Source organism: Vanessa atalanta, chromosome 18 (assembly GCF_905147765.1).
Source record: "Vanessa atalanta chromosome 18, ilVanAtal1.2, whole genome shotgun sequence".
NCBI classification, from domain to species: Eukaryota; Metazoa; Arthropoda; class Insecta; order Lepidoptera; family Nymphalidae; genus Vanessa; species Vanessa atalanta.
In genome coordinates this window covers 4,413,794-4,427,922 of record NC_061888.1, presented here as the reverse complement: position 1 = coordinate 4,427,922, position 14,129 = coordinate 4,413,794, and the positions used below count along the sequence as shown (strand labels likewise).

The following is a 14,129-nucleotide window of genomic DNA, read 5'->3' as shown; positions in this document are numbered from 1 at the left end:
TTTTATTACTTCCCAAATTATAGTCTAAATTTAAATACAAGTAACCCGACCATTTTCCATAATTAGAAGTGAAAAAGATTGCTGGCTCAGCGTTAGGAGATAAATCTATACAATATACTAGAAAATTGAATGTCCTAAAAAGTCCTATAAATTTTAATTAATTAAATAAATATTATTAACTTATGTTTTACAATGTTGTGCTTATGAAATTTAAAAAAGGCTTTGGTTGTCTCAGATTTTTGTCATTAAAATCAAACCAAACCAATCAATACATTCTTTATCATGTTACAGTGTTGAATTAAAGGTAAAGCTACCGCTTCGGAAAATTGATTCTACCAAGGAGAACCGGCAAGTGAGTAGCTAGTTACTCTTATCCACCATTTTAATTACAGAGTATGATTAGATTCCTCGTAATGTCTGCGTATTACATCATGTCTTTGAGTTCGTCACTAAGGCATTAAAAACAGTTTTGCGAATTTTAGACTCGCTTTTGCAAGGGCAAGAGGCTGCGTTACGCTATTATTTTATTATTATTTGAGTCGTTGTCTACCATTCAAATTGTGTTGGAGTAGTCATGGGCAGATGCGCAGGGTGGATCTTTGTTTTACACAGGCCGGAAGTATATTTATGGCGGGCAGTTCTTCCGGCGTTAGACATTCATTGTGTCATCATAGTAGACAACTAGTAGAGTATTCTATATAATTTTTTTTATATATTTATGATAAAACATCAATTTTACTACAATTTATATGCGATATGAAAATATCGCATTGTCTACGTTTCCTATGTTTAGCCTTCTAGTTGACATGTGAGCCTCGTTCCCGTGTGAGTGAACTTAGCAGATCATCCAGCAGATCCAAATTTAATGTGAGTTCTGTTCGCAAGCAGCAGCAGAGACTGTAGAACTCAGCTGCATGGTATACAAAATTACCGCTATCTTTATTTTTTGTTAGTGTGAATTATCTCCAAAATAATGCCTTTTATAAAAATCGAAACATGTAATTTTATTTTTTGCAAAGGACACATTAATTTTTTATCAAGAAATAAAATTATATATTAATCTACCTTTAATAGCACCCGCGCATGAAGTGTTTCAATAAGAAAAGACGATTTTTATAATTTTATTTATCTATCTATATTAATATAGAGGAGATATGAAGAAGAGACGCTTTTTAGTATTGCCAAATGAATTCTCTTTACAGCGCGTTTCGGAGAAGGTTACAAACTTACAATACAACTATACAACTAACTACGCTTCACATTTTAAATATATTTAAAAATTGGCGTTATGTCGAAAGAATAGAAAATTTCATGTTCTTGTATCTATTATATAGTTATTTTGTGATGCGGAACTTTTGACGTTTATAAAAAGTCTTTACAAAATGTCTATTAATATATCATTAAGGAAACAAGGTATTTCGAATTTACGAGAACCAGCCACTTATTGTCATTACAAAAACTTTGATAACCTTGCCGAATTAAATTCAAATAATCTTACAACAACATATTGTACCCAGATCCATGTGTTTTAATATGTTGACCATTTTCTTTGATGCATTCAGTTTTTTTTTCCCATTTTATTACACAAGTAAACTTGTCAAAAATTAGACTTAGCAACGGTAATTAGTATGTTTGAAAATATGATTCCACCGACATTAACTTACACCTATACTACTAGACCCAGTACTGAGATTTTGCGCACTCAGTTATAGACTAAACGAATTGTTCACACCTAGGTAATTTAGTCTAATGTGAGCAAACAAGACCAGCCGATAGAAACTAGCGATTTACTTTTAATCTTTTTTTTTTTTGAAATTCGGACATTTTTTGTTTATTAGGTCATAAAACGACATTATTATTTACATGCGCGCTTTATTTACATGATTTAATAATTATTTATGGTTACCTATATGTGGTATAATTATTTCTTATTTTCTTGTAAACAAATTATTTGAAGGGAATCACATGCGTGACGCACCTAAATAGAAGCAGTGCAACCGATATGACATATTTTACAGATGATACCTAACGCATAAAGCAGAAAAGAAAATAAAAATATCTATCTATACATATGTATAATAAAATTGGAGTGTCTGTATGTAATATTAAAATAACCGCTTTTTTCTAAATGAAAACTAAATGTGCTACCGTGCAAACTGTATGTATACACGGTACATATACCAATTTCAATTTTTGTCTGTCTGCCTGTCTGTCCGTTTGTGCCGGCTAATCTCTGGAACGGCTGAACCGATTTTGACGGGACTTTCCACTGGCAGATAGCTGATGTAATAAGGTGTAACTTAGGCTGCAATAATAACTTTTTTGTTAAATTCAAGGGCGCATGAAGTCGCGGGCACTGCTAGTATATAATAAAATAAAATTGTACTTCTATATTTTCACAGAGTTTAAACTATATATCGTCATACGTTCCTAGATATATTCAAAAAGTCAAAAGATCGATTGAGCATAAATGGAATCATCGGAAAGGTTTCCATGCGGTATTTCCGAAAACGTCACTGTCTTGTTTATTATTAATTTATGGCTTGTAGTTGTGCGAGCAGAATTAATTATGTTGTAATATAGTTATGTTGTTATTTTATATAGTCTGATGAATATAGATAATAACTACTCTTATAAACTAGTTAGAAATATTCTTAACAGTAAATCTATAAAGTAGGTAATCTTAAATTTCCCCTTAGGCATTGTAAATGACCGGCTATTTTTTTTTTTTGTTTTGAATGGTGTATTACCTTCATTTACATTATTACATAAAATGCTTTAAATATTATTTAATATAAAAAATACTTATATGACCCATTTAAAAGTATATACAAAATTAAAAATACTCCGCAATTTCCGCACGGGCTCACAGTTGCCTTTTTTACATTTTATTTTTATAAATTGTGGCGTTATTTTATATTTTTACTAAACATCAGCAGATCTTCGCTGGAAGTTATTATATATTTCAATAGCTACAAACTGTTGACGACGTCATCTAAACAAATAAAAACAAAATGCTTAAACACAAAATGTAAGTGACGTTATGTGAATAATATATGTACAATAGATGAAGACAAAAATATTTTTAGTGTGTCAGGCACGCTTGAATAGAAATGTTGAATTAGTGTTACTTGGAAAAGTACAGTAGGTAGTAGGTCATTCGTACATTGTTATATTTTATAGATGTTTGCACGTTTTATTCCCGTTTCGTCCAAAAATACGTGGTCAAAGAATTATCAAAATTATTTGTATAATATTTCAGGATTGTAATACGAAATCAATTATAACAAAGACCTTATGATTATTTGCTCATTTGACTTTGCATCTTATAGACAAGAACAAACTTAGAAAAATATACAGCAAAAATACAGCTTATGTTTATGGTCATTTCAATACCGGATAAGTCAGGTATTCATAGTACATAAACGAAGAGCGCCACTAACGAGGCCAGGCGCAACTCTTGAATTTTCAATTCAATTACAATAATTTATGGTTTTGCTTTATTACAAAGCTACGAATCTTGGAAAACTTATTAGAGAAAAAATAAAAAAATATATATTTCCTTAAAGAATGATTCTATCATCTAACATCTGAGAGATTTTTTTTTTTTTAAATCCTTTACAGATTAATACGTTCTCGATATTATATCAATAAGTTTTTAGAAAAATTCGTAACGACATAGGTGAAAAGCAATGTAGGTCAAATACGTCTTACATATTTACAGTAAAACGATGTATTAACGTTTTACTGTAAAAATTCCACTTCTAAAGATTAAGGTTCGTAGCAAAGGAAGTAAATACCCCATTGATGGACTAATGTCATCTTCTTTCTTATATACCCTTTGCAGTTAATTCCACGACACCCTATTCATGAGTTATACAGAAACATGTGGCAGAACTTCACCTGACACATGTTGGCGGCATTCTCTATTGTAGGTCCTATTGAAACACGATGAACTATTAATACAAATTAAGTTTAACTTTAGACCAAATCAATACCGAGATGATAATGAGCGTCCCATGTATTTAGATCTCTAGATCCACGAGTTTAATATGATGTCATTAGCTCCTGAGGTATCTTGACTACTTAGGCTTCCACTTGGCAAACTGTTGTCACATCGATGTGCAAAATCTTTAATAAATGGCATAGTAGTTTATGTTGGTTATAGCGTATCGTTATACTCCTTAGAAATTGGTATATTTGGATGAGCTTTATAGTTAATACTAAAAAATGGTAATGTTACATCAACTCTACCATCCAAAACAACCTTGGGGTATTCGTTATTATGTAGGATTATTTTCTTCTGATTAGGTAATATTATACACTAAAATTATATTATTAAATATTATTAAATAAATATATATTACAAAATTAAAAATATTTTATTTCTAGATATACAGAAGATAATAATTTAATAACCTTTTTACGCTTCTATCGAAACTAAAATCAATAGAAATAAGTTGATTCAATTTTCATGTGTGAGAAAGACAATTTGATACGAGTATCAAGTATTGGTTCTTTTCTTATAATTGATATTTATTCAATTTAGTAAATTTATTTAAACGCTTTCAGAATATTAAAAATTACCTAGTACAAATTTTAATATAATAAAATAATCTATCAAAGAGTTAGATTACATTAGTCGTTTTACACTTGAAAGCATTGTCACTTGTCATACAACTTAATCAAAATAATATCGACATAGTATTATTTACAACTAGTAAAGTAGCATATACCAAATTTTAAACTCTATTGCATTGGAATTGAAGTTTATTGTATGTATAAGACGGATGTGAAAACTTAGTCGTGATGCAAGTGTTTAAAGCGAGCGAACGCCTGCACACGCGGCGCAGTCATCTACTGATCACAGCAGACGTCAATATGTTTACCCTAAGCGTGGTTGTGTTTTCCTTTCTGGCGTTCACCGCTGCTACTAACGTGCAACAATGCTCAGGTTAGTATTTAGTTTACGTAACACCGTTACGACCTATTTGACCCGCTTTCATCACAGATGATAAATAAACAATTAAATAACTATGTTCTTAATAAAAAAACCGATTAGGTAAAGATTATATAAAGTATATATAACAGTATTACAAGCATATCATTATTAGATCCATACTTTTAAGAGATTTTGTCATTTTTGTATTAATTTTTTTTAATTAATAATGTCGACAATAGAAAATATTAAGTAAAACAGCGCATAAAATCTCTTTAAAATTTTAATCGAAAGAAAGTTACAAGCGCACTACATATCGCAATAAAAAAAAATAGAATTACAATTTTTAACCGGTTGGTACAGACGAAACGTTTTAGAATTAGCTTGAAGTTGCGTTGAAATCACTTGCCTAGACGTTAAAAACTTACAAATCTGTTTTATTTTTTATAGCAATACCCTGCACGTTTTTTTTTACATACGAATCCATATATATTTGTATCGATATATTCTATATCTAAAATTAATTATTTCCTTTGTCATTTTCTTAATTTTAATATAAATTAAAAACAATTTATATCATAAGCTATTATAATATAGTCGCAGAACGAGTCCAGTGGATTTAGTAGCTAATAACTTGATAATATCTAACTTGTTCTCGAACAAAGAGCTATTGTTATTTAATATAAATAGTTCCTCGTAAAGCAATTATTATTCTGTTCACCTTTGACTGTGATAAGAAGATTCGGATGAAACAAACTTACTATTTAGTTAGAGCTCAATAAACTAATCGATAAATGATTATGGACGGGACAATAAGTACCATAATTTCAAAAATTATACCTAATACTTCTCCTTTCTCTTCACACGTTTTGGTGTGTAAGCGAGCCAGTGTAGAACAGAGATATAGAATAACATCTCATGTTTGGCGAATGGTGTTGCATTTATATTTTTATTTAGAAGATATATTTTTATTTTATTCATATAAGGATTTTTTGTAATTTTAAATTTAAAAACAAAATACACTATCGATATAACATTAGACTAAACAATAATGAAAAATCTTTTTATAACATTCGAATATAAAAGTATGTAGATTATATCTTATTTTTTCTAAGTAGAGCTTTTATATACCCAATTCATTATTACAATCATTTCCGGTTTTATCTGTTACGAATTTCGAAACATAAATTATAAAGCAAATTAGTTTATCAATACATCACTTCACTCACAGTGTGCAAAATTTTATGATTAATTATTGAAAATTAAAATTAAAATGTGTCCGTTCGACAATTTTTAAAATGTCTTTTAATATCAAAGAAGGGCTAAATATAATTGCTTAGACGCTGATGACTCTTTCGATCATTGATCGAGGAAAAACGATTATATGAAAAAGAGTTATGGATGTATACATATGTAAATGTAGAATGATCTTATAATTAAAATAATTAATGCAAAACGAGTCGCCAACGGCAAGAACTGATACATATACCTAATGAATTAAATATAGTATGTATTTAATGCAAGTCATGAATTATTTATAAGAGAACATACATATAGATATATATTTATTAAAGTTGTATGTTCTATTTCCGCAGTGGCGAGAAGAATTCAAGGAAGTAGAGACCATACATTTCAGAACTGTAGGAATTATATTTAAAAGAATAAAAAGCTTTCGCGTGGCATATCTTTTTAAATTTTTGAATCAAAGATAAAAAACATGAGTGGTCCCACCACTTATAAGCTTGCAGCCATTGTTGTGTTGCTTTTCATGTTATTAGGATGTAGGTCTCATGACGTATCGTAAGAGCATAAATGCTTCTCTTCCTTAAATGTTATCTGTGTTAAGCATTAGAGCCAATTTTATTTATAAAAATGTTTAATCTAACATTTTTCTCTGTTTTATAAAAAAAATATTATAATTTTTATACAAATAGCAATTAGTAAATAACATTTAGACGAATTAAAATATTCATAAATATTATTTTTTGTTGTGGTGTGAATAAGTATAAAGTTGATTTTAATATTTAGAACGTTAAAAATAGACAGAAATATTTTAATTTATGAATTATACTGATCGTATGAGAAAATATTTTTTTTTTATGTCTGGCTAGTCTCGTTTTTTATAGTAGAGCTAAAATACTCAAGTTTAAAAATAAAAACACAATGTTAGCCTAGCAAATAGATAAAAAAAAATGTATACATTTTGTAGATTGTTTTGGTTTTCATGTCTAGTTTCTCCGTAAAAAGGCAAGGTGTATTTTAATGAAGGTTTTTGCTCTACTACTCCAAGGGTCTCTTTAGGTGTAAATATTATATTTTATTTTAATATCATATTTTAATATTATAATTCTGTCAAAGTAGGTTTAGATTTTCATTTCTTTACATGTTAAATATATTTATTTATTCATGTATTTTCAATTCGGACGATTTATGTACATTTTTTTCTTTCTTTCCAGACAACATTGCGTTTTCTTTATGTTCTTTGAACTTACTTATTAATTACTATTAGTTATATATATATTAGTTGTCTGAATTCGTGTAGGTAATTTAAAATAAATGGTATTCATTTAAACGTTTTCTCTGCTAATGGTCTTGTTTTTATTTGAATACCCATTTTATTTAAATCATTAGACTACGTGAAATAAGTACACTTAATATCAATGAATATTTTTGTAACTATAGGTAAACAAATTATATTCGCTTCAATGTCAAGTGCCAAAATAAATAAAATTCCAAATAAAAAAAAAACATGTAAACAATTATAATATTGCCTTTGAGAGAGTTACCGGTCTTCTCAGAATTGTATTTAAATTGTATACTTATCTGGCAATAATAATTAGATCTGGTGTACGCTAAGGACTAATAGCTTAATAGACCACGAGACGACTGAATATAGAAAACTAATTCAAAAGAGGGTTGTATAAACATTGTTGAAAATTCTTATCATCTTATTTTATAATAAGATAACTTTTAAAGTAGTTTTTCAATTTTAAAAAATAGTTTAAAATGATGTAAATAATATAATCCGTGATACAGCTCGGTATAATACAAATTATTAGCGTTGAGTTATATGATATATCTGACTGAAACTAAATAATGTAATTAATAGGTTACTGCAGCTTACTATTCTATGTATATGTAAAATCATTAAATACTATTACATTGAACAATGAAAACTCGTAGTAAGTTGCTATAATAAGATGTTGTATAATTCAATATCATCAGATACAAACTACAATGTAGTAATTCTGAAACTATAACGATTTCTAGAAACTTGTTTGAATAATTAGCATGATCATCAATTATTTATGTACGATAATAACATCAAGACATATATACCTCTTTACTCACGTCAATAGAAGCATAGCAAAACTATATCCTTATAAAAATGCGTTAATAATAGACGTTTTATTAGCAGTTATAAAATATTTTCCAGTCAAGGTTCTATTTATAGTAATAAATCCAATCCTTGACCATGTCGTTTGTTCTATGCAACGATATTAGTGATTTGTATGCAATAACAACAATATAACTACGGAACTGAATCACTTGGAGATAATATCACTAACAAATTCAAATCAGGGTGAATCAACGCATGATTGTTTCGAATATTATTTTGGGTTCTATGTTGAAGAATTGTTATTATTTATAACACGTCTTGATAATTCCATCGTGGCAAATCATTTAAATGTTTTTAAAATGACTTTGTTTCAAATACTATCTTCCTTATACATGTTTATACATACGAATGTAATATAATTGATATATAAACTTAGTTAATTTGTCAATTCGGCACACAAACCTAAGAATGACATCAGCTTAAGCTTATAAATATAATTAAATCTTCGCATTCACAATAAACAAAATGAAATTTAAATATATAATAAGTGTTTAACATCATCGGCAGTCCTTGTGTCGGCTTTCAGAGCCAAATAGCCTTAGCCTTGTCTTGGCAGAAACTGGCTCCAAAAAGTAACTGATGAAATATTGTAAATATTAAAATACGTTAGTTTTAAATATTCTGTTTATTTACTTTTTAAATAAATAAAAAAAATGTTTTAATTTTAATACACATGGAGTTAAATTCTTAGACTAAGACTTAGGTTCTTATTAGAGTTATTAAATATGTATATTAAATATAAAAAATTATATGTATAAAATGAATAAAATATATACATATAAATAAAAATTAATCATAGAAATCAGCTCATATCGTCGAAATCATCTCGGAACACTTAGAAAAAAATACACAAATAGATAGCCTTATTTTTAAACACAGTTAATAATGTATATAACTTTAATAATATTTTATGGAAGAACATTGCTTTCAATATCGATTTTTTAAATTAAAAAAACTATATCTTAGTTAACTTACCTGGCCGTTAAGAGATAGCTCTATATATACGTGAAAAAATCGAATAGCTCAATTATCGAATAAACATATCTCTAAGCCTTATTATACCCGTGCTTGATTATAAATTTGGAACATTGCTACAGTGTCATCATTATATCCTCGTATGTATTACAAACCGTAGTTGTGGAAGAGATTAAGTCCATTGATTACATTTTTATGTCACATAGATTGACGGACTAGCAAATAGGCAACCTGATGGTAAATGGTCACCATCCACTAGAAACTGTAACTACTTTATTCAAGTATTAGCAGAAGTAGCAAGGGAGTCAGGGGTTAATCTGTTTCCACAAATTAAATTGCATCCGTATGTTAATAAAAAATTTAATTAATTTATGTAATTATGTCTGAAAACCAACAAATATTACTCTACGCTTCTTCGTCATCTTTCCAATCTAAAAACAACTTTTTAACATTAGAACGTGCCACATGAGTGAACTTGAGCTACTTTAATATTGATTAATAAGCTATTTAATCTTCGCTGCACAAATACTTGCATATAATCATCATCATCGTTGTCACTTTACAGATTAAACTTAAACATTTCCGCACGAAGAATGATTCAAAATTAATTACAAATAATTTGTCATCAAATAATCATCAAAAGATGAATATTTTTTTGTCATGAGTAGAATAACATACTCGCATAAATCAACTTCTGGTGTGGTTTTAAACACTTTACGCTAAACAACTATCAAAATCATTAAACTATCAATATCATTATGAATGCATTTCGTCATTATAATCAGATGTCTTTGTTTGTGATTTAAAGATCAATTTTAATAACGCATTAGTGATTGAACCGTACTGACATTATACTGGTTCTATCACTTTTGTTTATTTTATCACGTAATACTTATATAAGTATGTGTCTATGTACAAAAGATAAATAGTTTCTAAAATATATTAGCAGATTTTTAAAACTTTGTTTCAATGCTTAATCTTTCTTTACAACATAGGACTTGTAATTTTTGGCGAATGATACGGACACCCAAATTGTCTATGAAAAACTTAAACTTCTATGACTATGTACTTTTCTTCCGTGTTGCGTTTTTCCTTCTTGATTTATTCAAAATTTTCTTAGGTGTATTTGAATGGAATTTTAAATAAAAGGTAAATTGGTACAATATATTATATTGAAAAGTATAAGCGTAAGTATATTGAAATCTCGCACAATATACATAAAATCATACGATAATCATCACCTGTCATTGCGATAATACACTTTTACGAAAGCAGAGAGTAGACCAGAAGGTCTTTACTATACTGTTCTGCTTCACTAATTTCCTTTGCTTTGAGCATTAATTCTCAGGCAAAACTTTTAAAAAACCATTGTACGCAAATCTTTAAACACTACATATACTTTATATTTTTTTACAAAATGACAATTGTCCTATGTTATATTTGCACATGATTGGAATTTTGAATTTTATAAAATGTATTGTATATAAGAGATATTGTATTTTTTTTGTAAAAAAAAAATCTCAGTATTGACTCGGACATTGGACGTGTGCAGAAGAATCTTCTGTTATCGAATTGTTATTTAACAGATAATTTCTGGTAATTAGAAATTGTGGCTACTTATGATAGTATCAAAATGCAGCCATGTCAACTTTATAACTTATATTCTACTATTTTTAATGGAAATAACAATTTTACATCCAGCATATTCTTTGTCAGGCTACTTTAATTCTAATTTACTAGTATTTTTTCTTTTTCCGTTGTCGTATGTAATATCGTTAGTACATACATTGTTCACTTTGTATTTTTTGCTCATCAATATGGCGTTAGGTATAGGTACTTTATATAAACATCAACAGTGGAATAAAATGTCCGATCATCCGGTAGCAGGAAATGACTGTCACAAGCAACATACCATAGAATTAATCTACATACAGACGCGAATTGAATGAAAAATACATATAACGATTTAAGTGAATATACCCAGTGCATACCTATTAGGAGTTAATTGGATCAATGAAGGCCTTTTCAACGAATGTTTTAATTATTTTGATGAAGTATATCAAAATGTGTAAATTTATTTTCAATTACTTTACTTAATAAAATATCGTGTCTTTTTTCAGAAAAATCGTTCGAGGGATTGAATGATAGAGTTCAATTATCACCATGCAAGAAATTGCCCTGTCGTCTTAAGAAGGGAACCAACCAAAATATTACAATCCACTTTACTCCAGGTCAGTAGATGAATATTCTTATTTAGGCTATTGTAATCTCACGCAAGCAATCAATTCAATAATCCTAAGTACGGAAACCAATGAGAATATTATATAATGAGTAAATATTGTCGTTATTAGTATTTATCAATTAAATATGATGTATTGCTATGATATTGATTAAATATGTATTTTATGTACTTGAAATGTTTGTTGTGTCAACACGTTAAGGCCATGCAGGCATGCACTGCAAACTAGACAATAAATAATATAATTATTATAAGTAAGTTTTAAAACTTGAGTACTTATCATAATTATATCGATGATATTAACAATTTAAAAATTGTATTATTTCTAATTGAAAACGGCGTTGATCGTTGAATTATTCAGTCAGGGTTATATTGTACAATTATTATATAATCCACCACCACCATATTGAGTAACCGATTAGTCTTGGATTAAAAATAAAATTTACTTGGTCGTGGGCCTTTGTGCAAGCCCATCTGGATAGGTACTACCCACTTGCTACTTACTACCAACTACCCACTCATCACATATACTACTAATATAAATGGTATGGTGGTGTTTATTCTACCTTGACTAGACGCACAGAGGACATAATATCGTAATTCCCAAGGATGTTGGCGCATTAGTGTTGTTAAGAAAGGTAAATCTTTCTTACGGCGCCATTGTCTATGAGCAATCAGGTAGCCCATTTACTCGTCTTCAAAATATGTAGCACGTCCAGAAAAAAAAGTGTATTCAATTTATTTATATTATCGCATTTATATGCATGCGTATAATGTTAGACCGATGTTTGATACGTAAGGAACTTTTAAATGGGTACCAGTAATTATTTTTTTAAAGAAATGTATTCTTTAGTATTCGATATTAGAAAATGCATTGTTATGAAGTTATAATATTTCACAATCAAAGATAAAATAGCCAAATATTTTAAAACAATCGAAATAATTAAGGAAATAGGCACAAAAAAATGTTCCATCAGTTCATGTTTTTGCGATAGTTGTATACAATTTTTTTTTTATATTTATCTACTCAATTTAATGATAAAAATAAAATAAATTTGAAATTGATAAGTTGAAATTTTTATACGTATTATATTTTAATAAAAAGATACTTGTTAAAATGTAAAAAAATACGTTACGTCAAAAATAAAGTTGAAATTGTTTAAAATATTTTACCATATTAATTCGGTTGTAATTTATCGAGAGTTATCAAAACAAGGAAAACATTGGATTTAGGAAAGGTTGCTTATCTTTTCTCACTATTTCTTGACGAAAATAACTTTATTGACATAAAGTTTTTTTTTAAAACTATTTTGCCATAACTAAGAGTTCAACGTGTTCAACGGTCACACAATTAATACTTCATTGCAAACTGATTTTTGAATACTTTTGAAATTGACTATAATTAAACATATTATGAAACCAATTTTGGCTCCCGATTAAACATACATAAGATTTATTTAAATGATATATAAAATGTATGAGTTATATACATATATACTATAATAATTTATTCGATAGCCAAAATATATCACCAAATTGTCAAGTATAAGCCAGTAGCAAAATACAATCTTTGTTGCCAGAGCCAAGACCGTCTCACGGGTTTATTTTTGAGTTACAAGTCACAATAAGAACTTGCGGCGATTCCTAAAAAATCTATATTGAATCATATTTAATCTGTTTTGTTTTGTTATAATTCCGTCTTTCGATAATAAAATGATAATGGTCTATATGTATAATGCGTAGGGTATACACAAAAATTAACTATTTATAAAAAAGTGAGTATAATATCGTAGATAGCATATAGTATGTTACGTCAATAGGCGTGATTGATGAACGTGTTGATCAAGGAATTAAAAAATACCTAATAAATACGTGCGTGCAAATTTTACTAGACAACATGCAGCAGCAAGCAAAACTAATAATATAATATTATTTCTCTTGTTTTTAGATAAAGATATAACAGAAGTTAAAAACCAAGTTTCGGCTGATGTGGCTGGAATCTCTGTGCCGTTCATTGGAGTTGATGGGCTTCCAATTTGCCAAAAACTTGAAACTGAAAATGGAGAAAAAGCATCATGTCCTCTACAAGCGGGCACTAAATACGTTTATAAGGATTCCTTCCCCATACTAGAATTTTACCCTAAGATAGAGACCACTGTACAATGGGCGTTAAAAGATGGTGAAAATGATATCATATGCTTCAAAGTATCTGTGAAGATTGTATAGTTTATAGAAATATTTTGAAGACCACTTTACTTTTTAACGTCGGCTTATAATGATGAGTAACTTATCTCTTAAATATATCTACCTCGGCTACACAGATCAATACCTTAAAGTACATTGGTCTAAAATATATTATTTTAGATAAAAGAATATCAACCAACCTTTCAAAGGAAGGCAACGTCATCCATATGATATATAATAATTATATTATGAATTGTTTACTTTTTACGTTTATTATTCTCTCTTAATAATTACAAAATAATCACTCGATATTAGAAGAACTTCGATTTTTGCATTTTTAAAAAACAATTTATTGAGTGGTTTCAAACAATTTATTCAGTGTGTCTAAAAAA

General features: G+C 28.4%; 1 protein-coding gene across 1 annotated transcript; it reads left to right on the top strand.

Annotated features, from left to right (window-relative positions):
- The first annotated feature begins 4,791 nt into the window (after nucleotides 1-4,791).
- LOC125070826 (NPC intracellular cholesterol transporter 2-like) lies at nucleotides 4,792-13,883 on the top strand. Its single transcript, XM_047680813.1, has 3 exons — nucleotides 4,792-4,954; nucleotides 11,435-11,545; nucleotides 13,502-13,883. Exons 1-3 carry the CDS (start codon nucleotides 4,810-4,812, stop codon nucleotides 13,777-13,779), a joined length of 534 nt encoding a protein of 177 aa, XP_047536769.1. The 5' UTR covers nucleotides 4,792-4,809; the 3' UTR covers nucleotides 13,780-13,883.
- The last annotated feature ends 246 nt before the right edge of the window (nucleotides 13,884-14,129 follow it).

What these genes read in the sequence shown, in the direction of transcription:
- LOC125070826 (XM_047680813.1), top strand. Translation starts at nt 4,810, where the DNA reads ATGCAAGTGTTTAAAGCGAGCGAACGCCTGCACACGCGGCGCAGTCAT. An exon ending in TAACGTGCAACAATGCTCAG is followed by an intron (nt 4,955 to 11,434) that starts GTTAGTATTTAG and finishes GTCTTTTTTCAG; the next exon opens with AAAAATCGTTCGAGGGATTG. An exon ending in TACAATCCACTTTACTCCAG is followed by an intron (nt 11,546 to 13,501) that starts GTCAGTAGATGA and finishes TCTTGTTTTTAG; the next exon opens with ATAAAGATATAACAGAAGTT.